The 27,516-nt window shown below is 43.8% G+C and overlaps 1 protein-coding gene across 2 annotated transcripts in view; it reads right to left on the reverse strand.

Moving 5' to 3' along the window:
• Positions 1 to 27,248, reverse strand: part of FAM47E (family with sequence similarity 47 member E) — a 36,471-nt gene extending 9,223 nt beyond the window's left edge. Inside the window, exons 1-6 of one of the 2 annotated variants that reach the window (XM_045056208.1) lie at positions 26,708 to 27,246; positions 21,758 to 22,127; positions 19,205 to 19,344; positions 13,444 to 13,594; positions 10,488 to 10,670; positions 4,506 to 4,661 (exon numbers count right to left, since the gene is read on the reverse strand). In XM_045056208.1, the coding sequence (XP_044912143.1) occupies positions 4,506 to 4,661; positions 10,488 to 10,670; positions 13,444 to 13,594; positions 19,205 to 19,344; positions 21,758 to 22,127; positions 26,708 to 26,781 (1,074 nt within the window). In that variant the 5' untranslated portion in view covers positions 26,782 to 27,246. Of the gene's footprint in view, positions 1 to 4,505; positions 4,662 to 10,487; positions 10,671 to 13,443; positions 13,595 to 19,204; positions 19,345 to 21,757; positions 22,128 to 26,707 lie in introns of both variants that reach the window. The other variant, XM_045056207.1, reaches the window with a different exon arrangement.
• Between the last annotated feature and the right edge of the window lie 268 nt (positions 27,249 to 27,516).

The raw sequence follows: 27,516 nt of genomic DNA on the forward strand, positions 1-27,516 counted from the left end.
ATACTGTAGAAATGAAAAAAATGGATTTCTAGGCTGGCTGTGCTGTTACTACCGAACATGACCTACTCGAAAGAGGAAATATTTCATAAGCTACATCCATGCAACAAGCAGAGCTCCACGCCCTTTCCAGAGCATGCCAATTATCAGAAGGACAAACTTAAAATACTGATAGCCAGTATGCCTTGGGGGTCATCCATGAGTCAGGGATATTACAGAGAAAAAGGGGCTTTCTTATGTCCTCTGGGACTCAGTCAAAAATGTAGAAGTAAATGATCTTCTTACTGCTATCCTGTCACCTCCTGAAATGGCTGTCATCAAAATTGGGGCTCATACTGAAAGATTGAACCTGAGTGTCAGGCAAATGCCCCAGCTGACTTTCATGCAAAGGCAACAGCAAAAAAGTCTATAAAGATTGTGGCACATATGGATGAAATCCATTCTGCTTCTGCAAAAAAACAAAAACAAAAACAAAAACAAAAAAACAAAAAAACAAAAACAACCCCTCATTGCCAGATTTTTCCATCCTAATGTCCTTGTAACATGGCAATAGTCTGCTCCGGAGTCAGAAATTAAGATGGGTAAGCAAGGGTTGTAAATTAAATGAACAGTTGGGGCCATGGGAAACCCAAGACAGCTGCTTGGCTCTTCCTGGATCCCTGACAAACCCCACTTTTTGGTTTTTGCATTATTAAACCCACCACTGGGCATTTAAGATGAACTCAAATTATGAATTGACATTGGGGGAGAGACTTCTATAAAATTGCAAAAAGAGTCTGCAGCAATCTGACCTGCCAAGTCCATAATCCTAGAAAAACTATTTTTGTCTTCAAAGACCTCAGACCTCCTCCCTCTGGACCCTTTGAACAGCTGCAGCTGGACTTCATTAAACTGCCACTTCATGTGGGCTTCAGTATGTTCTTGTCACTGCACTTGTGTGTTGTAGATTCCTTGAAGCCTTCCCCTGCTGCAAGGGTGATGCCCTCACAGTACAAAGACACTGTCAGAGAATTTGTTTCCCATTGGGGGATAGCTTCCACAATCTCCAGTGATCAAGTACCCATTGCCAAGTACCCATTTGACTTGACATATCATATGAGGCTTAATGAAAACCTTGCCGACTTTTTGGAATTATCATTGTCTTTATCACCCTGACTCATCAGGCAAGGTTGGGAGAACTAATGGGATCCCCAAACTTAAAATTTCTAAACTTGCTGAAATAACTGGGCTCCCCTGGCTGACGGTATTGCCTTTGGTCTTCCTGACTGTTTGCAGCACCCCCTTTGGGAAACATAAATTCACTCCTCAGGATCTGGTCACCAGCAGACCAATGTCTTATACAACCTTCGGCTGATCCCTTGTTGTCTCATGCTAGTATGACCAGCTACTGTCTTTACTGTCTGATGCTTAAGCTTATCATCAACAGATTAAAGAAGACTTCCCTGATCCCAATTCAAGGATCCTGTTGGTCAGTCTAGGGCCTGGTGATTGGGTACTCTAGAAGCATCATCAGAGGAAGACAACCCTTGAGCCCCATTAGAAGGGATCTTACCAAGTACTCCAGACCACTGACACTACTACAAAACTAGAGGGCATTGAGCCCTGGACACACATCTCACAGCTAAAGAAACCTCCACTTGAAATCTGGTCCTGTACAGATGCTGGAGACCTTCGAATCACATTGATGAGGAAGAGAAGTATCTGGCACCAAAGTAGACTGCTTCTACCCAAAACACTGGGTAGTCAACATTCCATAATTTGACTAAACATAAAACCCCTTCTTCTTCTATTTCTTTTCATTACTCTAACATTGGCCAGGAAAGATAATTCTATCATCTGTCTCTCCCAGTCCATTGCTAAGGGAGGCAAACTTTCAGATTTGTCAAACTGGATTTGTCATCATGCAAGAGACAAGAGACCCACTGGTCCTCCCTGTGACTAATTTCTCTTATATTCCCAATGTCACCACAAACTACAGTCGACCCCTGCTCAGAAGTAGACACATTTACCTACGTGAATCTTCATACATTTGCACCCCCACATTCCCATGATTATCAAGATCAGATCTGCCCCCACTCACCAAGAGATCTCAGCAGCAGCATCCATCTTTGTAAGGCACTTAGGATGACTTTTTATTTCAGGCTAGGTGATTCTCTTCCCATATGCACTAAAAACCTGACTGACCTCTGGTTTAGGAACAAATACAAATCAGACTATGACCAGAGACTTCTCCTTAACTCTTGGGGACATTGCAGATTCCATTGCTAAGACACGAGCTGCCCAGGAAAGATCCGTAGACTCTCTGGCCAAAGCCGTTCTTGATAACAGGATTAGCTTTTAGCTGAGCCAGGAGGTGTCTGTGCTGTGGCCAACACCACATGCTGTACCTGGATTAACACTTCTTGGGAAGCTGAAACTCAGTTACATAACATCACCGAGCAAGCCACTTGGCTTCAAAGGGTGACTCTTACTGCTGGGTCGTTCTCCGTTTTCCGATTAGTTGGGTCTCAGGAACCATGGCTCCAAAGAGCACTCCAAACAGTGGGAATTAGCCTGCTTAGAATTTTCATAACAATCCCCCTGGTGTGTTCCAGTCTCTCAAAATCTCGAAATGCATGTTTATAGCTGCTAATCACCAAGCAAATGATCTCCTTAAGGCTGGAACATCAAAAAAGGGACAAAGAGAATGACTGGCTAAAAAATTGTGAGCCTGGAGTCATGACCTGTAAATGCCACAGAGATTCATGAAAAAAACAGGATCCACAAAAGCTTTGAGAACTACAGAGCACTAGCTGAGATTGGCACTAATACCTTATATTTTGATCACACCTCTCAGTTTGGCTGACAGCTTCATGAAAAGGAAGGGCATTGTTAAAAAGAAACAAATGGAGGGTGTCTTGGTGGCTCAAACGTCCCACTCTTGATCTTGGCTCAGGTCACGATCTCACCATTTGTGAGACTGAGCCCTGCTTTGGGCTCTGCACTGACAGAGCGTGGGATTCTCTCTCTCCCTCTCTCCCTGCCCCTCCCCTCTCTGCTCACTTGTGCTCTCTCTCTCTCTCCCTCTCAAAAAAAATAAATAAACTTGAAAAGAAAAAGAAGGAAACGGAGTCACTTACGTTAAGTGCCACCAAGATTTAATACCTAATCTAATTGCAGTTTCAGCCTCCCCCAGGAGCAGAATTTTAAACCCATTTGTCTGGGATTTCCAGATCAGCACTAGTGATGAACTCTGCATAGGACCCCGTGCTTCCACCTTAGAAAGGAGACCTTGCCAGAACAATCTTTTATTTTGCTGATAATTTCCTTGACCCAGCCCATTTCTGCCTATAAAACCCTTCCATTTTATACAGCTCTTTGGAGCACCCTTCTGTTTGTTAGGTAGGATGCTGCCCAATTCACGAGTCATTGACTAGAGCCAATCACACCTGTAAATTCACTTGGTTGACTTAAACTTCAAAGGGCATGATAATCCGAAAAGATTTGATGCAGTCCCAACATCTTTGGGGCATTCACATATCTTTTTGGTTTTACCTTTCATTTATTTGAATTTGAAAATTGGATGGATAAGTTTATGTCATTGTAATTCAGTTCTTTAAAACCATTTCACCTTCCAAATGAACTCTGTCAAGAACATACAAAAGTCCTGTGTTCCCAGCAAGATAGCCAAGTCCTCATAGTGACTGTCCCCTCCCAACATCCTGTCACTCCTGTGTCTTGTGAATTGGGATGCTATAGTCAAGTGGCACCAACTAAAGTTAACAGGGAAATTCAATCTTCAGGAAGTACAAAAGTGTGATTTATAAAAATCATTAGAGAACAATCCCGTTGTTTTGACTCCTCCCTATGTCTAAGCTGCCTGGTAAACAATCTTTTACTGCAATATATAACTGAATTTCCAAAATTTAAACATTCCTTCTTTTTCATGAACTGACTGTCACCGTTGTGGCAAACATCTTTACTCGTGTTCACCATCAAAATGGAATAATTTTGCAAAATTCCTTACGCCTTTAACAATTAGTCTTTAAGAATATATTTCTAAAAAGAGAACTTATAGACACCTTAAAACAAAAGTTTTGCATCTATTTTTGAACTCTTTAACAGGCACCCATTGCTGACAAAAAAAAAAAACAGCTTCACATGTATTTACTCAAAGAGAACCCATGACGTTATATCCACTCTGAGTACTGGGGTGGTCCTACCAGGTCACACCCCCCTTTGAACAGCCAATTTATCCATAGAATCCATTGTTCCAAGAATGCTAGGAATATGATGAATGGTTGCCCCATCTTTTGAGACATTGTGTCTACCATAAAGCCAGGAGATTTCCAGTCTTACTTACTACACATACAATGTGTATACGTGTAACCTCATAGAGTGGCTTGGCTTTCTCATTGCCGAGTTCAATCCACAAGCAGTAAGACCTTCTGGAACCTCTGTTCCACCCAGAACTCTAACTTCACCATGAGATGGCAATCGGATGATCGAATCTCAGCACATACACGTACCCGTTCCTGCAGCTCCTTTTTAAAATTCTCATCTTGAGCTTTACATGAGACCTTAGGGTCAACCAAAGGTTCGTCTGCTCTTTGCTTTTTCCACAACTTGGTGTTCAGGTACCAGGCTCCATACTTCATCTTCACATACTTTGGTTTATAAGAATTCTACAGAAAATAACATAATTCCCAATTTCATTAGGTTTTTTTTATGTTTGTCACTTCAATAAGTCTAAGATTTAGCTTATGAAAGCAGTAAGATTTTTTTAAGTTTTTTTCGTTTGAGAGAGAAAGAGCGGGGGTGGGGGGTGGAGGCAAAAAGAGGGAGAGAGAGAATCCCAAGCAGGCTCCTTGCTGTCAGCACAAAGCCCGACATGGGGCTCGATCTCATAAATCATGAGATCATGACCTGAGCAGAAATCAAGAATCAGACGCTTAATGGACTGAGCCACTCAGGTGCCCTGAAAACAGTAGCATTTATATTTAGCTTATGATTGATCCTTGCTTTATTTTTTTTTTTTTACAGAAACTTTATGAAGTTTCTGTATGCTTTGACTTACAAAGGTATCATGAAAGTTTCATAATTGAGAAAATAATGTAATGGTTAAGCATGGCCTTTGCATTTAGACAAACCCGGGTTTAAATCCAGCCTCCCCTACTTAGTAGCTATGAGTCTGTGGGCAAATTAGTTAATTCTTCATCTGCAGAATGGAGACAATAGTATCCATCCATAGGGTTGTAGGAAACATTAAAGGAGAAAGTTATGTAAAGCAGCTAGAAATCATATAAAAATCACATATTTCACTGAAGGGGTAATGACCTTAAACAATACTTAATCAACCAAAATAATGAGTTATAGACTTACTATGAGCCCAGCACTGTGCTTAACCTTATAAATGCTATACTACTTTTCATCAAAATGCTATCCAACAACAGCAACAACAATAACAAAATTGCTATCTAACACCAATCTCTTGCCTCTGATTGGAAGAGAGAAAGAGGAGGGAGAATAGATGTCATTCCTTTCTTTCTCCCGTTCCTCAGTAGTGCATGTAAAGAGATCTGTTGGATCATAGCCTGACAGTGTAGATGTAATACCCACAATGTCTCATAACAAAAAGGGGTCTGACTTTTGAGCAAGGCAAATATGAAACCACCAAGATTTTGCTCCTCTCTATTCTCACTCACATTTAAACCTGAGGCAGAGGGGTGCCTGGGTGGCTCACTCGGTTAAGCATCCAACTTCAGCTCAGGTCATGATCTCGCGGTCTGTGAGTTCAAGCCCTGTGTCAGGCTCCGTGCTGACAGCTCAGAGCCTGGAGCCTGCTTTGGATTCTGTGTCTCCCTCTCTGCCCCTCCTCCGCTCATACTCTGCCTCTCTCTCTCTCTCAAAAATAAATAAACATTTTTAAAAAATGTAAAAAACCTGAGGCACAATGTGTGGGTCATTCTAGAGTCAGGTCAGATTGTCTTTCTGAAGCAGAGAGGACAGGACAGTGCAGAGGGAGGGGAAATCCCTTCTCAGAGCTGGATTCAGCACTTTGATCCCTCCGTTTCAAGCATACTGTTGAAAAATTGCAACCACCTCACAACACTCCTTGTCTTCCTTCCCTGTGTCATTTCTCTTTCACAGTACAGATCATCATTTCATAGGCTATATATTCTTCTCATTGCTTGTCTCACCTCTCATCTTTTAAAATGTAAGCCTCAGAGATTGTTCCCAGATACAACCCCCTGGGCATCTAGAGCAATACTTATGACATAATAGGTGCTCAACAAATATTTGTGTTTTTTTTTTAAATTTTTTAACATTTATTTATTTTTTGAGAGACAAAGATAGAGCATGAGCTGGGGAGGAGACAGAGATGGGGGGAGGGGGGAGCGGGGAGTCACAGATTCTGAAGCAGGCTCCAGGCTCCGAGCTGTCAGCACAGAGCCTGACCGGGGGCTTGAATTCATGAACCACGAGATCATGACCTTAGCTAAAGTCAGACGCCTGACTGAGCCACCCAGGCACCCCATTATTTGTTGAATGAAAATTGGGTTGCTCAAGTTTGGCATCATTGACACTTTGAGCTGGATAGTCCTTTGTTGGGGGGTTTGGGAGGGGGCTGTCCTGTGCATTGTAGGAACTTTAGCAGCCTCTCTGATCTCTCCTCACTAGATGCCAGTAGCACTGCCTCCCCCAAATTGTGACAATGAAAAATATCATCTGCAGACATGGCCAAATAACCCCAGGTGGGAAGGGGGGCAAAATCACCCTCAACTGAGAATCACTGAATAAACGGAAGGCAGGAAAGAGAGAGAAGAAAAAAATTAAAAGGAGGGGATGAAATCTATAGTACAGATCTGAGTTCTGAAATATGTTATGCTGTTGGGTGACTGGTAATCATTCAAGACTCAGCACAAACGTGATTTCTTCTGGGAGGCTTTACCTGAATCCCTCCCCCCCCCCCCCCCCCCCGCCCATGCTTGGTGGAATTGATTACTTCTTCCATGTCTTCTATGAACCTTGACCGCATGCCATGACAGTTCATCATTTGCCTGTTGACCCTACTAAGCTGTAAGCTCCTTAAGTGCAGGAAACAGGCCTTCGTGTCAGCTTCGTTTGTCCCCAGCACTTCTCAGCACACGGCAGTGGATACCCAGAAATGTTTGTTGAAGGATTGTACAGACAAATGGGTGGATTAACATCCGGGGCAAAGGGAGATGCGGAATAGAGGCACAGACTGCTGTGAGAGATCAGAAGTAAGAATAAAGTAATGTCAACCTGAAAAATCTCCATAGAAAAGCTGGCATATGACCTGTGTCTAAAGGAAGATATAAGAAGGTGGACGTGAAAGAGGGGCACTTCAGACAGAGAATACTGTGAGCAAAAGTAAGGTAGTGGGAAAGCTCAGAGTTTTAAAGACCAAAGAGGAGTGTAACAGGCCTGAGAGTATGTGGGGTAAAAAAACAAAAACAAAAACAAAAACAAAAACATGGGGATTTCCACTTCTGGGAGAGGGACCAGATTTACCCCTCCAGGTGCAACTACCAGAAAACAGGAATAAATATAAATATGAATATAAATGTAAAAGCTTATAAGACACTAGACATCAAAGAGCAAGGACAGGGATCCCTGACAGACAAGAAACAAACAAGGTAAGTCCCACAATTGTCCCAGCTCACTGTGTTGAGTGACTTTCCAGGCCACCGCACAGACAGATGCTCAGAGCTGAGGAGACAGAATTGAGAGTCCAGACCAAGGCGGTTACATTTTGCAGCAGAGGAACAGAATGTGAGAACTGCATAGACAGGGAACTCCAGAGGTTTGTAGAGGGTCTCCCTCAGCACATGTAGGGGGGGAAACGACCTGAGCACAGGGACAGAACCAACCAAAAGGATTAGAAGAAACAGTGCCCAGCATGTACACAGAGCCAGGGACAGTGCCTGTTCCCTTCTGGGAAACCTAAAGATTCACAGGACGCTGGGTAGAAGAGACTGAAGGGTCTTCCCGCAGTTGTAGAGAATTAGCTACGGACTGAACATCACTTCAACCCTTCCTAACAAATTTTAAAAGCCAAGACCCAAAAGGATCAAACTTTTCCAAATAACTTTAACCACATCCCAGAGCAAAACTCAAGTTTATAATAAAAATACCCTGCCCAAATAAGGTAAAATCCACAATGTCTGGCATCTACTAAAAAATCACCAGGCATACAGAGAGGCAAGAAAACATGATCCACAACGAAGAGATAAATCAATTCATGGCAACTCACACAGAACCGATGCAGATGTTAGAAGTGGCAAACAAGATCAAAAACAGTTATTATAACTGCATTCCTCATGTGTAAGATTAAGGAGAGACGTGGAAATGGTTTTTTAAACACTCAAGTCAAATTTCTTGAAATGAAAATTATAATGTATGAGATGAAAAACACACTAGACAGGATCGGCGGCTGATTAGACATTGCAGAAAGAACAGATTAGAACGTTTAAAGAGAGCAGTAGCAACAGAGGAAAAGAAGAATCAAAACTGAACAGAAAAAGAAAAGCTTCACAGAGCAGCTGAGTTGGGAGACCACTCCATGCAGCCTAATTACACGTAATTGGAGTCTTTGGAGGGGGCAGGGGAGGGGCTGAGACAAAAAAATGTTTGAAGGAATAATGGTCAAGATGTCTCCAAATTTGATGAAAACTATAAACCCATGGATCAAAGAGGTTCAACAAACCCCAAGCACAAGAAATGTATACCAAGGTGTATATAATAATCACATCACCCACCACCAGTGGCAAAGAGAACATCTTTAAAGTTGCCACAGAAGAACACACATCCAGAAAGACAGACAAGGAGGGCATCAGGTTTCTCACCAGAAACAATACAACCAAGACAAAAAATAAAAATAAAGTACCAAAAAAATAAAAATAAAAAACTGTGAACCGAGCATTCTATACCCACAAAAACATCTTTCAGAAGGAAGGCAGAATAAGGATATTTTCAGACATACAAAAGCTGAAGGGTTCAATCACCAGCAGATCGACACTAGAAGCAGTGTTAAAGGAGGCCCTCCAGGCGGAAGGAAAGTGGTACCATATGGAAACGTATTTGAACTTTTACATAGTGACCCTCTGCCTGCCAGTCAAAAGTTCAATTTTGGCAATAACCACCACGGTTTATAGAGCCGTGGTTGTGCAACTATTGTACATACAGGGAATTGAGCAATTTGATTCAGCACAGATTCAGGACAAGCTGTGGTTCAGACCTCAGGTGTGATGGACATGATTTGCCTGTCCAGCATCACTTTGCATTTTACCTTTTAGAAAGATGAGGTTGGGGTGGGGTGGGGGGTGCCTGGGTGGCGCAGTTGGTTAAGTGTCCAGCTCTTGGTTCTGGCTCAGGTCATGATCTCATGGTTCATGAGTTCAAGCCCCTCATCTGACTCCACACTGTCAGTGCTTTGGACTGCTTAGGACTCTCTCTCTCTCTCTCTCTCTCTCTCTCCCCCTCTCCTGTTTGTGCTCATGCTCTCTCTCTCCCTTCTCTCTCTCTCTCTCTCTCAAAAAAAAAATAGAAAGATGAGGGGGAAATGGGAAATTTAAAGTGCTATTAGTGCTGGAATGCATAGTTTTCATAAACCTTATACAACAGAACCAAGGATGGAAAACATCACCTTTGTAAAAACAGGTCAGCTGACTGTATTCAACTATAAAGGACAACGTTAATATGTTTATACGTTAGAAATACAGCATCAAAGATTACACGTAAAAGACAGAGGGAAATTGGAGATAATATATTCTTTTTCATTCAGAGAAAGGAGCTTCTCCACTCTCACCACCACCCCCACCACCACTTAGCTACTTAAATCTGTTGTTGCACTGATACAATTTGATACATGTGTATATGCATTTGCAGCTGTACATTGTGTAGAAAACTAGAAAAGAACTTAAGAGTCCATACTTCTTCCCTTAGGAACACAGAATGTTTTTTCTCCTCTGTTTCCTTCTATCTTCACCGTCAAGAGGTATTGAAGAACTGAGCCATTTGTTAATAATCAGGCAAACATGTGGTCAAGAGTAATGGTTTGTGGTCATTAAGACTCTCCCCAAAATTCAAGAATTCTTTACACAGAATAAACAACTTTCATGATCATTAATGGCAGCATTCAACTCTTGGATTAGTAAACATTCATATATATTCCCATCAACTGTTACGATTTCAACATATAAAACACAACAAGAGAGAGGATGTCAACCTATAAACACATAGAAATAACAATGATTATTCAGTTATTAACAATAATGCTGAATGGCATGCCTTGTTTGTATAAATGGCTTTATTATATATATTAAATATTCATTGATTTAACAAATATTTATTAAACACCAAAAAAAAAAAAAATTCAAGAATCCTACTCAAAAAAGCCCTGCTGAAGTACCAGAAATCAAGAACATTTAAGGTTTTAATTCAACTGAGTTTTCTTGATTTTTAGACTTCTCCTCATTGGCAATTACCTGCAGTTTCTGGTGTTTCTGCTCATAGTCTAGTTTCTGGAAAAATCGTGGCTCCCGCAGTTTCTTTAGCTCCAGAGGAACCTGGTTGAGTCTCATTGTGTGGAGCACATCATGGCTTGGTTTGCTCCAGTGGTCAATGTCAAACTGTTTCAGGATGAACTCTTCATCAATGTTTGAACTTCCCTGGAAGAATATCACATTGCGTGAATCAAGGACAAATGGTGAAATTCTTCTTTAATCTAAGGGAGGCATTTGACTATGGCTAGAGAAGAGGTAGCTTGAAAGAGAGGTAGAAAATGCTCAGTCAGCATTTACCAGAGACAAGAACTTCTGGGGCTCCGGAGGGCTTTGTCAGTGCATTAAGAGACAACTTAGGGGGCGCCTGGGTGGCTTGGTCGGTTAAGCGTCCGACTTCAGCTCAGGTCATGATCTCACGGTCCGTGAGTTCGAGCCCCGCGTCGGGCTCTGTGCTGACAGCTCAGAGCCTGCAGCCTGTTTCGGATTCTGTGTCTCCCTCTCTCTCTGCCCCTCCCCTGTTCATGCTCTGTCTCTCTCTGTCTCAAAAATAAATAAATGTTAAAAAAAAATTTTTTTTAATAAATAAAAAAAAAAGAGACAACTAGCACCAGCCAGCATGAGTCCCTGAGCTGAGAAAAATTCAGTCGATTTAATCATAAGCAGACTTCTGAGTGCATAAAGAAGATGTGATACACACACACACACACACACACACACACACACTGAAATAGTACTCAGCCATAAAAAAGAATGAGATCTTGCCATTGGTGACAACATCAATGGATCCAGAAGGTATTGTGCCAAATGAATTGAGACAAACAGAGAAAGACATATGATTTCACCTATGTGTGGAATCTAAAAAGCAACACAAATGAACAAACAAACAAGAAAACAGAAAGAGACCCATAAATAGAGAACAAATTGGTGGTTGTCAGAGGGAGGGTGTGGGGGAATAGGCGAAATGGGTGAAGGGGACTGGGAAGTACAGCTTTCTAGTTATGGAAGGAATAAGTCATGGGGATAAAAGGTACAATATAGGAATATAATCAGTAGTATTGTAATAGCATTTTATGGTGACAGATGGTAACTACACTTGTGATGAACATAGCCAAATGTATAGAACTGGCAAATCACTATGTTGTACACCTGAAACTGAAATAAGATAAATGGATTCAGATAGAGGAGAGCAGCCAAGAGACAGAGAGAACGCCTAACAACGTTTTAGCACCTAGATCCAGCTATACCTGAAACTCCCTGGATGGTTCCCTTTCTACCTTAATCCAGTCTGAACTATATTTCAGTCACCTGCCAATGAAATAGTCCTAAATAATACACTGACTAAAACTGATTAATGTTCTAAAAAAGGGAAGGAAGATTGCAAATCCTAGAAGGTCTTAAATCCAGTAAAAACCTAAGGAATCTATATCTACAGGGACTCAGGAACACAACCAAATAAGTAGGTTCTTAGAAGGAGGGAAAGAAAAGACTTTAATAACTAAGTCAAAAATCCATTTATGTCAGAAATACCTTTTGTGAAGGTTGTAGTTAAGCATAACTGCCCAAGTACTTAAATATAACTGAGAAAAACGAGTTGAAGGAGTGAAGGACAGAAAGAAAGAAAGACATTGAAATAGAAAATAAAGATATGAAACAACAGAGTAGGGGAAATGAATAGTTATTAGCCAAAGTATACAAACTTTCAGGTATAAGATGAGTAGTTCTGGGAATCTAAGTTATAGCGTGGTGACTATAATTAACAATATTGTATTTAGGCTTGAAAGTTACCAAGAGAGTAGATCTTAAATGTTCTCACTGCACTCAAAAAAAGGTAATTATATGAGGTGATGGATGTGTTAACTAACCCTATTGTGGCAATCATTTTGCAATGTGTGTGTGTGTGTGTGTGTGTGTGTGTGTGTGTAAAATTATCACATTGTACACCTTAAACTTACATAATGTTATATGTCAGTTATATCTCAATAAAGATGACAAAGAAAGAGAGCCACTAAAAAGAAAGAAAGAAACAACAGCAATGTGGCATATAAACAATAAACATCTGAATAGGCTGCAAGTTTGCAAACTTTCCAGAAACATCATCTACAGGACACATTTCTATTATAAACGGTGACAGAGTCATAAAGATTCCTTTATGACTTTGATTATTTATCATATGTGAACACTGTTTTTTAGTAATTGTAACTCTGAGCTTGACTTTAATGTTTATTTTTGAGAGACAGACAGCAAGCGACAGAGGGGCAGAGAGAGACGGAACACAGAATCTGAAGCAGGTTCCAGGCTCTGAGCTGTCAGCACAGAGCCCGACGCGGGGCTCAAACTCACGAATAGTGAGATCATGATCTGAGCCGAAGTCAGACACTTAACTAACTGAGCCACCCAGACGTCCCATGAGCTTGACTTTAAAAAGTAGGCTGTAAGCAGGTGCCTGGGTGTCTCAGGTTGTTAAGCATCAGACTCATGATTTTGGCTCAGGTCATGATCTCATGGGTTGGTGAGTTCAAGCCCTGCATCGGGCTCCATGCTGACAGTGTAGAGCCTGCTTGGGATTCTCTCTCCTTCTCTTTCTGCCCCTCCCAGCCTCAAGCTCTCTCTCTCTCTCTTTCTCTCTCTCTCTCTCTCTCTCTCTCTCTCTCTCAAAATAAATAAACTTAAAAAATAACAGTAGGTTGATGGGCGCCTGGGTGGCTCAGTCAGTTGAGCATCCGACTTCGGCTCAAGTCATGATCTCACAGTCCGTGAGTCGAGCCCTGTGTCGGGCTCTGTGCTGACAGCTCGGAGCCTGGAGCCTGTTTCGGATTCTGTGTCTCCCTCTCTCTCTGACCCTCCCCCGTTCATGCTCTGTCTCTCTCCGTCTCAAAAATAAACATTAAAAAATTAAAAAAAAAATAAAAGTAGGTTGTAAATCCTACTACTAACTTACAAAAGAAGTAGCCCAGTTGCAGAAGTCACTAACTCCTTTGCGTACATTTTCATGAAGAAGAGGACCATCTTGGTGTAGCAAATCTGTTTCACTTGGCTTCTTTTCTTTAAAAAGCCATTGACCTGGATGCGACCCAGGAGTCTTCTTGGGACTGAGGACAGTGAGATCACCAAAGAATCGCAACATGAGACACCATGAATCCAAATAGATTTCAAACACTATCTTGAGGAAAGAAGATCATAATGCAAGCATTTCAAACAGTCTCTCACAAGCTCACTAGGTCTACGTTAATTTTCCAAAAACCACATCCTCATTATCAGTATCATAAAGGCAAGTATATCATGATTAGTTATAATAATCAAAATGTATGCAGCATTTTACCATTATAAGTTGATTTTTTGAAACTATGAGTGCCATTTATTAAGACATGTGCCAGGTAAAAGCCCAAATTACTGTGCTTGGAGACAGCCAAAGCCAGGAGATATCCTTGACTTCTCTCTCTCTTGTCCCTAAAATCCAGCCCATTAATAAATCTCGTAGGTTTTAACTCCATCTCTTTCTCTGGACTGTTGCAATGCTCCTCAATGGTGTCCCTGATCTTCTCTTGGGGCCCAAACCCCCAACCGCTAATTCATCTCTGCACTGCAGCTAAAACAGTCATTTCAAAATATAAATCTGGCCGTACCAAATGCTGCTACCCTTCACCCTCAATTAAACCTCTCGATAGTTTCTTTTTTTAAATTGAGTTATAATTCCCATACCATAATACTTACCGTTTCAAAATATACAATTCAGTGGCTTTCATATATTTACAAAGTTATGCCACTGATACCATGATCTCATTCTGGAACATCTTCATCACCCCAGAAAGAAGCTTGTAAGCATTGACAGTCATTCTTCATTTCCCCCATTCTCTCTGCTCCTGAAAACCAGAAATCTACATTCCACCTCTAAGGGTTTGCCTATTCTGGACAATTTATCTGAATAGAACCTTATACTATATGGTATTTTGTGTCTGGTTTCCTTCACTTAGCATAACATTTCAAGGTGTGTACATGCTATGACATGTATCAGGACTTTATCCCTTTTTATGTCTAAGATTCCATCGTTAGACCTCATTTTGTTTATCTATCATCAGTTGATGGGCACCCGAGTTGCTGCCCCTTTGGGCTATTGGGCATGGTGCTGCTCTGAACATTCAGGTACAAGTTTTTGTGTTCAGTAGCTTCTTGTGACTCTTCCAATGAAGACCTAAGTCTTAACTCAGTTTCCAAGGCTCTTCATGGCCTGGTCCTTGCCTGTATCTCCAGATTCTTCTGGAATTGTGCCATCCTCCCTCACTCTCTGAGCTCCAGCCGTAGTGGCCTTCTCTCAGTTGCATGAATTCATCATGCTGCCTTCAGCCACGGACCCTTTGTACACGTTGTACCATCTGACTGCAACGCCTTCTGCATTTCCTCATCCCCCCCTTATGTTTCAACACACACGTCCCTTCCTCAGGAAAGCATTCACATAGGCTTTCCCCAGAACCCACATTTCATTCCTGGCAACATGTACCTTCTTTTCACAGCACCTAAATATTAATTCATCCATCCACTCATTCAACAAGTATTTACTAAACACCAACTATGCACTAGGCACTGTCCTAGGCATTAGAGTTTAGCTGTAAATAAAGCTTAGGCCCTGTCCTCACATAATTTGCAATTGATTAGGGAGAGACAGATAGGAAAGAGGTAAACATATGCCAGGTGATTACAAGTGATATAAAGAAAAATAAAACAAGACAGGAGGGATGGAGAGTGAGGACAGGGGCTTTTAATTTGTACAGAGAAATCCTTGCTACCAAAGTGATAGTTGAACAGAGACCCAAAAGAAGAAATTAATCAAGCCATGCAGATATCAAACTATGCAGACACCAGGCAGAAAAGAAAAGTAGGTGCAAAGGCTCCAAGGAATGAGCGTGCTAAGTGTGGATGAGGAACAGCAAGGAGGCCAGTGTGGTTGGAGGGGCAGGATTAAAGGACAGAGTAGCAGACAGTGAGGCCTGAGAGGTCACAGGGGGCCTGATCATAGGGATCTTAGAGGCAACTGTAGGACTCTGGGTTTTAATCTGAACGAGTAAGCAACTGGAGGATTTTTGTTAATCAGGCAAACAAAAACATAGCATTTGTTGTCATCATATATATCCTGCAGTAAATTTTTTTAAATTGAAGTACAGTTGATACACAATGTCTTATTAGTTTCAAGTACACAACACGGCGATTTGACATGTCTGTATGTTATGCTGCGCTCACCTCAGCTGTCACCGTGCAATGCTATTACAATACTACTGACTCCATTCCCTATGCTGTACCTTAACTGGAGAAGTTTGAGCACAGGAATGAGGCTGAAAGAATCATTTTAACTATTGTGTGAAAAATGGACTGGGGCAGGGAGTGGGGGTAACTCCGGAAGCCATGAGACTAGCTAGAAACTATTTCAATCATCCAGGCAAGAGCTGATGGTATCTTGGAATACAGTGACAGTAGTACTGTAGCTGAGAGTCCAGATATATTTCAAAAGGAAAGCCATGAGGGTTTGTTGGCAGGTCGCAACTATTGTTTCAAAAGTAACTGGAAGAAGGGCATTGCCATTTACTGATCAGGAGAAGACGGAAGGGTGAGTAGTTCTGGGGAAGAAATCAAGAGTTCGGTTTTGACTCATTGAGTTTGAGATGCCAATTACACACCCAAGGACAAATGTTGAACATCCATATAAAGAGGGATTGGATGAGGTCACCTAGGTGTGAGTAAACATACAGAAAAGATGTCAGAGACTGATGCATTTAATATTAAAAGGAAGATGAGAAGGGACCAGCAAAAGAAGGTTGGGGAGAGGGTCACTGAAGTAGGAGGAGAAACAAGAAAGGGTGTATTCAAGAGGCTAAGTGAAAAAAAACTGTTTCAAGAAAGAGGACATCATCAATTTTGTCAACTGCTACTGACACATCAAGCATGACTGATCAGGTGACACAGAGGTCAATGGTGACCTTGACCAAGGGCAGACCCGTTGCAGTGCTGACGAGTTAAAGAAAGAAGAGGAAGTAAGTATGGGCAACTTTTTCAAAGAGTTTGCTGTAAGGGAAAGGAGAGTCTGTGCTCAATGAGAGTTGTTTTCAAATGGGAGATATTAACTCATGCTATGGTAGGCTGATAACGCCCCGAAAGAGATCAGGTATTAATCGTTGTACTTTACTTGGAGAAACCATCTATATAGATACAACTAATTTAAGGAGCTTGAGATGGTAAGATTATCCTGGATTACCTGGGTGGGCCCTAAATGTCATCACGAGTGTCCTTGTAAGAGGAAGGCAGAGGGAGGTTTGACACACACACAGAGGAGAAGGGGATGTGAAGACAGAACAGAGAGAGACTTGAAGATGTTGACCTTGAAGACTGGAGTGATGTGGCCATGGCCATGGAATACCAATAGCCACCAGAAGCTTGAAGAAGCAAGGAATGGATTCTCCCCTAGAGCCTCTGGAAGGAACATGGCCTGCTGATACTTTGATTTCAGCACAGTAATACTGATTTTGGACTTCTGGCCCCCTAAACTGTGAGATAATAAATTTCTGTTGCTTTAAACCACTAAATTTGTGTCACTTTGGGGTTTTTTTTGGGGGGAGGGGGATATTTTTAGAGAGAAAGAGCACAAGTGGGAGAGGGGCAGAGGGAGAGAGAGAGAGAGAGAGAGAGAGAGAGAGAGAGAGAGAGAATCTTAAGCAGGCTCCATGCTCAGAGAGGATCCCACGACCCTGGGATCATGACCTGAGCTGAAATCAAGAGTTGGACACATAACCGACTGAGCCACCCAGGCACCCCCAATTCGTGTTACTTTGTACAGCAGCCACTGTACAAGAATATGCTAACAGAATATGCTAAGAGTATGCTGACAGAAAAACTTGCCATTACATACTTATACATTCATTTTGCGATGATAATTTATTAAGATATTAGTTTTGTTCATTTCCTCTATACTTTTACCTTCTCTCTTTTCAAGTAGACAACCCATTTGTGTTTCATTTCTTGCCCTGGAGATTTCTTCAGGGTTGACCAGGGAAACTGCCTGCAGTTAAACGCACAGCCCGCACTGTGCAGAACCCCAAGCAGTCATGCTAGATGTGACAGGTGACGCAGGAAGACACGGGTGGGTGGACAGAGTGTACCACAAATGGCAAGAATAGACAGAAGAATGAGTCCCAAAGACCAGAAAGAAGTTACAGATCCATCCTGCGATTATTGGGGACCTATCCCACTTTCTTATAGTGTAAGTAACGACCATGATTGAAAGTTTGCTACTCAGTGGGATGAGATGATATAAATAGAAAAAGGAAAGTGGTTTTTTTGTAAACACATGGCTCTGTGAACTAAGATTCATACCTTCTGTCTGTACTCGTGCTCCCTTCCATAGCACACTGCAATCACCGTGAGGACAGGGTCCTAGCCTGTTCACCACTAGGTCCTCAGAACCTAGCATTGTCCCTAGGTGCTCAGTAGTACTGTGGTTTGTTGTTGTTGTTGTTGTTATTGTTATTTTGCATAAAGAAAACCAGCTAATAATTCACTGAAGATCCATTAACTCAAAGATGCTCCTAGGGCCACACCAACCCACACTGTTAAAGTCTCCAAGGGGAGCCCTACTTAGAACACTCCTCTCTCTTCCTCAGCCAGGTTCTGAGCAAAATAACACAAAGGGCAAAGATGGAAGCTAACATATGACCTTTACTACTGACAGCGGCCATGTTGGAGCACATGGATCTAGGTTCAAAAGGACTTGTGAAGTGAAATCCAGTAACAGGTAGACTGTCCCATGGGGACCCCAGCAGGGACTGGCCGGGGTGGGGCTCCCTTCAGGAAAGGGAGCTGCGTTTCCCATGGGCCATCTCGCTTCCTAGTGGAAGAAAGACAGAGTGTGTCCAGTTGTCTCCCCGGTTTTACCAGGGGGGTACACTCAGCAGCCAGAACGGTGGGGCTCCTGTCACCTTGTGCGTCACTTTAGCAAACATGTATAATTTAATAAAAGCTCTTCATGGCCATGGGCCTGGGTTCTCTGTGAGTGGTCTAGGGTCTGTGGGTAGGCTGCTCTCCAGTTCTCCCACACTCCCGAGGGCCCAACAGCGATACCATTTAAAGTCACAAGGCGAATTGGTATCCCAAATCTATTTTTGTCAAGCATATTTACCACGGCACTAACATTTTAGGTTAAATATTACATGACCTGGGAATAGAACAGAAGAGTGTGATACAAAGGAAGGTTGCTGTGAAAATTAAACAAGTGAATGTACAGGTATGTTTGAGGGTAAAATAGAATGTGTTGAAAGTAGTTAAGCATCATCTTTTTTAAGAAGTTTTTAGTTTTTTTAGTTTTTTTTTTTTCCTGCCCTACAAACTACTAGTCCCAATCGTATTGAATAAAAGGGCTTTTGCCAGAGATGATCCAAAGAGCCACTGTGGGCCAATGAATCAGTTTTCTGCAGTTTTCCCCTTCCCGAACAGCTCTCCTACAGTCATGTACACACACCCGTGTTGTATTGCTGGATAATTCACATCCATTTATGAAGTAAACACTAAGAATAGGACCCAAGGCTCCTCTCCTTTCTCCTTGGGAACTTAGTTATTTTGCTTCTCACAGTTATTCCAAAGATGAGGGGCTTTGAGAAGGTCAGTCCTCGAAGGTTTCATCAGGTGACAGGAAAGAGCGAGGGGGTAAGGACAATACTTACGGTCCCGGGTGGATTTCAGTAGAATGTGTTTTTAAAAGTTTTGCCGGTTCCTTTGTTCTTTTCCTGATGCCCTGACAATAAGCCCAGGTGTCCTCCAGTTTCCTGACGGGATCCAGCACTTCCAGCACCTTTAATAAGAGCTACAAACAGAAAACAGCCTTGAAGAGAAGAAAAATGTGCTGAAAAAGAAGGCTCCTTGATTCTAAAATGGACCAGACCAACAACATGCCCCTCTGCTTTGCTTTTCCAGCCGGTTATGCCCTTCATCAGTTTCTGTGCAGGAACCGTGCCGGGCACTGGGGTAAGCATCCACCGCCTAGACATTAGGCAGTGCCTCTAGAGGGCTTCTGTAGTTTTTGATGGCCGGGCATCGATTCTTCCTCCTATAAATAACAGTATCTAGATTTTTCTTTGGACCCCAGCCTCGCTCCACAGGCAGGTCAGGTCAAGCAAGACCACAGTGACTGGTTTAGGAACAGGCACCTAATCCAAAGTTTACTCACGGGAACTGGGCTATGGGATTTTGCTGGAAGCACGCATGCAAAAAGAGGTGTTCTTGGTAGCATTTCAATCTAGAGCTGCTCGTGGCCGTCATAATACCGCAGGAAGAGATCCTGTCTCAGAAAGAAGCCAACACACCCAGTTGGGGAGGTCAGACATGGAAATAGGGGCCACAATCCTATGCACCGTCTGCAAGGATGTGGAAATTATCTGTTTGTCACAGGCTCCAAAGCTCTGGCCTGCAGGAGACAGTGGAGAAAAGCCCCAAGTGGAAAACAATTGATGAGGAATTCTAGTTGTCCTTTCTGTAAACTTCCCTGACACGAATCATTTGTTTATCCATTCGCTCATTCACTATGCACAAATATTGACTGAACGCCAGGTATTGGTGGAACACAGAGAGAGACACAGATCAAGTCCCTGCCCTTGCAGAGATTTTATTCCAGTGAGGAGCCCAGTGGTGACAAGTGCTGTGATGAAAAACAGATCACAGTAAGGGATAGAGAATGAGAGTACAGGAAGTGTTATTTCATGAGACACGTGAGCAAAGATCTGAGGGAAGCGAAGGAGTGAGCCAGACAGATATGTGGGGGCAGGTGTCCCGGGCGCGGAAGAGAGATCTGAACCAGCATGCTGGCCATGTTCACAGAGCAGCCAGGAGGCCAGAGTGGCGGGAGCAGGGTGAGGGCAGAGGAGTAGGTGGTGAGGTTGGAGGAGGAACCGAGCAGGGGTGGGGCAGAGAGCAGGCTGTGCAGGGCCTTTTGGACCATAGCAAGGACTTTAAGAAAGGGCCATCAGAGGGCTTAGCAAAGAAGTTTTCCTTCTTTTCTTTCTCTTTCTCTTTCTCTTTCTCTTTCCTTTCTTTCTTTTCTCTTTCTTTCTTTCTTTCTTTACTTCTTTCTTTCTTTCTTTCATTATATTTTGAGAGAGACAAAGAGAATCTCATGCAGGCTCCACACCCAGCATGGAGGCCCGGCTTAATTGCTGGACCCTGGGATCATGACCTGAGCCAAAATCGAGTCCAACGCTCAACTGACTGAGCCACCCAGACTCAGTTTACTTTTCTGAACAACTGCCATGCTGACTGACCTAGGGAACAGACTCCACGGGTGGGGGTGGGGTAGCAGGCACTGCTAGTTCCCTGCCCGATATCCATTCTGCCTTTTTTCTGAAATCTAACAGAACCGTGTTCTAGGTTTTGTTCAACACTGCAATGCGCCAACCAAGAAACTCAATTTTCTAGACTCCCTAGAAGCTAGAAGTGGTCAGATGAATGAGATGTTTACCAGGAAAGTTATTATTTGTCTAGTTAACCTTTGCCCCATTCCCCCTTCTTGTTTGAAAGACAGACTTGGGGCGCCTGGGTGGCTCAGTCGGTTAAGCGGCCGACTTCGGCTCAGGTCATGATCTCGCAGTACGTGAGTTCGAGCCCTGCGTCGAGCTCTGTGCTGACCGCTCAGAGCCTGGAGCCTGTTTCCAATTCTGTGTCTCCCTCTCTCTCTGACCCTCCCCCGTTCATGCTCTGTCTCTCTCTGTCTCAAAAATAAATAAACGTTAAAAAAAATTAAAAAAAAAACTAGTTTTGAAAGACAGACTTGATGCCTGGAGGTATGGAAGCCATCCTGAGATCCAGGAACAAGAGACATACGTTAAGGATTGTGGAGCTTGGAATCAAAAGCAGCCCAGGACACTGGTGACATAATGGAGCTGCCCCCTCAACCCCAGGCTAGAGTCACAGAAGCAAGACTGGACAATTCCCCCCTTGGTTTCTCCCTCCAAAATATCCCAAGCAAAAGTAGGCTGGTAGAACGTTAAGGGAAAAGAAGTCAAATGTTTCTGGCGTGCTGGACCTTCATATGTTGGCCTCACAGGAAGCAAAGTTGCCGGGAGCAGAGAAAGGAGGGCTGCTCCAGCCCCCAGGAAAACTCTCACCCCCGGGGGTGTTCATCGTCCTCTTCCCTACATAAACATGTCACCCCCTCGAGAGAACTCCCAGGCAACTAAGGAGAATTATTTTCAAGGCCCTCCCACACCCCTAGGTCAGGAGGTCACCTCAACAGGCATGTCTTCCCCCAGATTCGGGTAGAGAGCCAAGGGGTGTGGGGTCAGCTGGGCTTGAACATCCGCCAGGAAGGCCTTCTGGGCCTGCTGGGCTGGCGAGAGCTTGGAAAACGAGGCTGCTTCCTTGGACCACCTGTGCTGTCTCTTCTTTGGGGCAGGTCGAGGAGCTGTGGGATGAATCTGGGGGAGAAAGGCCTCCTGAGGACCCCGAGTGATCAGACCCTCACAAGGTGGGCAGCCTTTACGGAAGTCATCCAGTCCTTCCTTCACAAATATCCATCGCAAACTGTTCAGGGAGGTGGGGCACGTTGGCCTGTGCTTGTGCTTTCTGTAACACTTGGAAGGTAGATTCTCTTTGTACCTGGAAGAAAACACACCACAGGGATAGGGGTGGGAACAGAGGTTGGACACAGGTTGGAAGGAGGCTGACCTCCACCTTTCTTTTATTTCTTTTTTCTTTTTTTTAAAATGTTTATTCATTTTTGAGAGAGAGCGTGTGAGCAGGGGAGAGACAGAGAGAGGACACAGGAAGATCTGAAGCAGGCTCTACGCTGACAGCAGCAAGCCCCATGCAGGGCTCATCAAACTCATGAATTGTGAGATCATGACCTGAGCCAAAGTCAGGCACAACCAACCGAGCCACCCAGGTGCCCCCGGCCTCCACCTTTCTTGAGGAGGTGAGATAGGGGAGGAAGGGTTCTGTGGAGAGGGTCCAACGAAGCAGACTCCTGCCTCAGGGCACATTATCACTGGTCTGTGCAAGGCTCCTCCCCTGTTTCCTTGAGTCCGTGTTATCCCACATCCCATTCTCATTGCTCTCCCTGCACAGGCAAACCACTCTCACAGATTTAAGACAAACCTTTTTGGGGAACGTGGGTGGCTCAGTTGGTTAAACGTCTGACTTTGGCTCAGGTCATGATCTCATGGTTCGTGGTTGGAGCCCCGCATTGGGCTCTATGCTGACAGCTCGGAGCCTGGAGCCTGTTTTGGATTCTGTATCTCCCTTTCTCTCTGCCCCTCCCCTGCTTGCACTCTGTCTCTGTCTCTCAAAATTAAACATTTAAACATATTTTTTAAATAAATAAATAATAAAACAAACCCTTTTGCTTGTATGTTCCTTATGATATCTGTGTTGTCTTTTTACACGCATGTATTCTTAATTTACATAAATGGTACTATTCTGTTTCTTACTCATTTGCCAGGCACCATATTATAAAGCCCGTCCATGTAAATCTAATTCTTTATTACCAACCTGCTGCCACCATGGTTCATCTATCCACTCTCCTTGTGAGGGACACTTACAAGCTGCAGCTACTCTGGCGACTTTTTCTTGTCCTTTAAAGGACCACAGTGCCACCGTGGCAAGAACCTGGACCCCAGTGACAACTAACTAGCCGAATGACCTTGGCACATCATTGAACCTCTGTGGGCCTCGGTTAACCTCCTAAACTCAGAGGGTCAAAGGTTGCAAATTGGCAGTCCATGGGCTGCATGGGGGGCCTACAAACCTGTCATTTGGTCCCTTTTCTGTTTGAATAAGAATTATAATGGTTAACACACAGCAAGGACTTTTATACAACAGGCATGTTCTAGTGCTTTACATGTATTAACTTACTTAAATCTCGTAACAATCCAATGAAGTGGGTACCGTGTACTATTTCCACATATTAAGGAAATTGCGGCACAAAGAAGTTTAAAAACAAAACAAACACTTGTGAAAGATCCCACAGGTAATAAGTCCTAGAGGTGGGATTTTAATCCAGGTAGTGTGACTCCAGAGAAAGGTGTTTAGCCACATCGCTAGAGCTTCTGACACATAAAAAAAGTTCACATGAATAATCTAGAATAAAAATCAGGCTCTCTGGGGACACTGGGTCCACTTTTCCATGGAGCTGCAATTGGCACAGTGGTGCCTTCTATAGATGAGTCCTACACCCTCTTATTCACAGTCTCTCCCTACTGCTTTGTTACACCCAGTCTGTCTGCTTCAGTCAATCTCCTTACCCACCAGGTCCCTGTTGGCACTGAGCTGTTAGGACATAAAGGTGAGATGGAAGAGGTTGACGGAAGAAAAATGAGACCAGTTCCTGGACAATCTAACACTCCCAGACATTGCCTAAGTCAGGACTTACAGACAGGTCACTCATTATCTTAATACATTACCCTGCCCTAGTCAGATACTTCTATATTATTGCTGTCTTTCTCTGAAGCCTCTTCCACCTCCAGACCCCTTTCATCTGTAATGGCTCATTACACCTAATCTACTCCTTTTACACTCATCCTTATAGGCCCAAAGCATTTTTAAGAGCATTCAGCTCGGGGCACCAGATGGCTCACTCCGTTGCACATCTGCCTCTTGATTTCCGGCTCAGGTCATGATCTTGCGGTTGTGGGATCAAGCCCAGGTCATGCTCTGCACTGAGTGTGCAGCCTCCTTGAGATTCTCTCTCTCCATTGTCTCCCTCTGCTCCTCCCAGGCTTATGCTAGCCTTTATCTCTCAAAAAAAAAAAAAAAAAAAAAAAAAAAGAGGTTCCAGCTTGAGCCCTATTCTTTTCTTGTGAGTCCTAGAAACTTCTTGCTTGCTGTGTGTGCATGCGTTTGGGCTTAAACCAGTTCTACTGTGCAGATCTAGAATGAAAGGCTACGAAAAGTTGCTCTTTGAAACGAATAAATCATTCTCAAATAGCTAAGTGGTGGGGGTGTTGAAATTACATCGAACCTTGCAATTTGCTGACCCATTCGGCATGACCTACTAGCAAGTAACTTTCTTAATATTAGATATCTTTACAGAGTTTATGTTCCATACATTTACAACTAACTCAAACATCCAAGCACTTCACACAATCAGATCTGATGACTGGTATTTTTGCTAAAGAACAGTTCTACAACTCCAAACGGGGATAGTATGGCAGCCAGCTCAAACCTCATAGCATGTCAGATCTGGCAGAACCTGAAGGAAATCCAGGCTACCTCCTCCCTTCTAAATGAAGAAACTGAGTTCTGAGAGGCTAACAGGAAACCAGTGCAGCACAAGAGCTTCCTACCACTCTGCTTTGCCTCTTGCAGCTGAGAAACATGGATCTGCATTTTGTTAAGTTTATGAAAAAAACTTGACCCAGAAAGTAAAACTGAAAACATTTTTTTTCCCTAAACATTGACTATTTTCAGAGTTACTAGCGTATGCTCCATAGATATCTCCATTTTTAAGAACTGCAAAAGAGATGGGGTGCCTGGGTGGCTCAGTCGGTTAAGCATCGGACTTTCGGCTCAGGTCACGATCTCGCGGTCTGTGAGTTCAAGCCCTGCGTTGGGCTCTGTGCTGACACGCCAGAGCCTGGATCCTGCTTCGGATTCTGTGTGTGTCTCTCTCTCTCTGCTCCCCCACCCCCCGTCCCCCACACACACCCTGCTTGCTCTCTTTCTCTCTTTCTCTCTCAAAAATAAAATATTAAAAAAATTGCAAAGGAGTATTGGGCATTTATCCTAAAGAAATGACAACTTATGTTTGTACAAAAACCTGAACACAAATGTTGATAGCAACAGCCAAAAGCTAGAAGCACCTGAATGTCCTTCAATAGGTGAAACAAATAAACAGTCATACAACCATCCGAGCAATAAAAATGAACAAACCGCTGATACACAGTGTCCTGTTAGCAGCCTCATGCTGACGGAAAAAAAGCCCATCTCAAAAGGTGTTCTACTGTGTTAGTCTACTTGTCTAACATCCTCAAAAGAACAGAGTTACAGAAATGAAGAACAATTGTGGTTGCTAAAGGTTGGGGGTGGGAAAAGGAGTGCTGATAAAGGGGTTGCAAGAAGTAGTTCCCTCGTGGTGAGGAAATACTTTTGTATCTTGGTGAATACATATGACAACATTTTATAGAAGTACACACACAACTGCAAGCAAAATCTGATGAAATCCAAGTAAGGCCTATAGCCTAATATATTGTGCCAATGCCCGTTTCCTGCTTTGGTAATGAAATACAGTTGTGTAAGATGGCACCCCTGGAAGCAGCTGGGGGAGGGGTGCATGGGACCTCTGTGCCATTTTTGCAACTTCTTGTGCGTCTATAATTATTTCAGTACAAAAACTTTGAAAATGTGGGAAAAAAGATTCCCAAAGGGTTGATAATTGCTAAAATGCATACGGTACACACTCTATGTCAGTAACTGCTTTACATGTGACATAGCAGTTAATCCTCACGACGATCATATAAAGGTGATTCATTTTGTTGTTCCCATTTTACAGTTAAGCAAACTGAGCCCAGAAGCAGCAAGTAACTTGTCTAAGGTCGCTAGGCAAACAAGAAGAGAACTGACCTTCGACTCCAGCCTTTCTGATTCTAGACTTTGGAATCAACTACCATACCGGGCTGCCTCCGAGAGCCGAATTCCATTCTCATAAATAGCTCAAGGAATCCGCAAAGTCAAAAAGTCTTGGGTTCCTGCCCTGTGGCTGTGACACCATCCATTCAAAATGGCAGCAGACCGCCCCAGTATGTGAGGCACTCCCCCCCCCACCCCGCCCCCAAGCACAGGCTCAGTCACAAGGTGGGTGGCCAAAGGCTCCAGATCCAATTGGCTAACCCGCAGAAGGGTGGGTGGTAAGCTAAGCCAGTCTCCGCAGAGGACTCTGTGGCCATCAGTTTCCCATCCGGAATGGCCATGTCAATCTACATCCCCTGGGAGGTTGGGAGCAAAACAGAAGAAAAGTGTGCTTTGCGACAGGAGCATCAAGCGTTTATTATCTCACATGATAATCATTTAGGTGCCGAGGACCTTGTGGAGAAAAGACGAGCAGCACGCCCAGCAGAGCCCTCCTTGGCCATTTGCCGCCCCGCCCCCCCGCCACCGCCGCCCCTACCCCCAGCAAGCACGGGGTGCAGGCGCCCCCTCGCGGCACCAGCGGGGTGCGCCTCGCCTGGGCGGGGCGCGCTTACCGGGGCCCGCAGTCCCTGCCCACTGGCACGCGGGTTGGCGCCCCGGGCCCACACAGCCGCTTGTGGTCGTCCATGGTGTCTCTGGCTCTGCGACGACAGCCGGGCCTTCGTGGTGTGTATTCCCAGCCACTCGGGTCGCTAGGAGACCGCCTGGCTGTGCGCTGGCCAGATTAGCGCGGGATGGCCCAGGCGCCCCCTGGCGCACCCCGGTTTCCCCCGGGAGCGCGCTGCCCAGCCCCCACGTCGCACCCGATTCTCCAATGCCGGGGGCGGTGGACCGTGGTGGGGGGTGGTGGGTGGAGGCAAGAGAAAAGGATCAGGTCTTTGGTTTAAAAGTGTTTTAATCTGTTGGCAAGGCATCTTCTTCCCACTGAAATTTACCGTAGGCTGGGCGATGCCCATTTTTCAAAAAGGGTTTGTTGAAGGACAGGAAGAAGGCAGCTGGAGACATAGTGATGAAATTTGAAGTGGACTCCGTGAGCAAAGGGCCAGGAAAGAATTCTTGAGACGTTTTTGGTGCAAAAAGGTGATTTTATTATAGCATGGGCACAGGACCCGTGGGCAGAAAGAACTGCACTGGGATTGTGCGGAGTGACTGATTATATACTTTTCAAGTTTGTGGAGGGAGGGAGATAGAGATAAATTAAGTTTCTAAGGAATTTTGGAAGCAGGGCTTTCAGGACCTTGAAGGGCTAGCTGCTGTTAAGATAAGGTTAGTCTTTAATACAACATGAACACTAGGCACTAAGGCTGCCAGGAGTTCCTTGAGGAAGGTCACACCCTGCCTGTTTCAGGTGGCTATCAGTGGG

The sequence above is a fragment of the Felis catus genome, chromosome B1 (genome assembly GCF_018350175.1).
Source record: "Felis catus isolate Fca126 chromosome B1, F.catus_Fca126_mat1.0, whole genome shotgun sequence".
Classification (NCBI taxonomy): Eukaryota; Metazoa; Chordata; class Mammalia; order Carnivora; family Felidae; genus Felis; species Felis catus.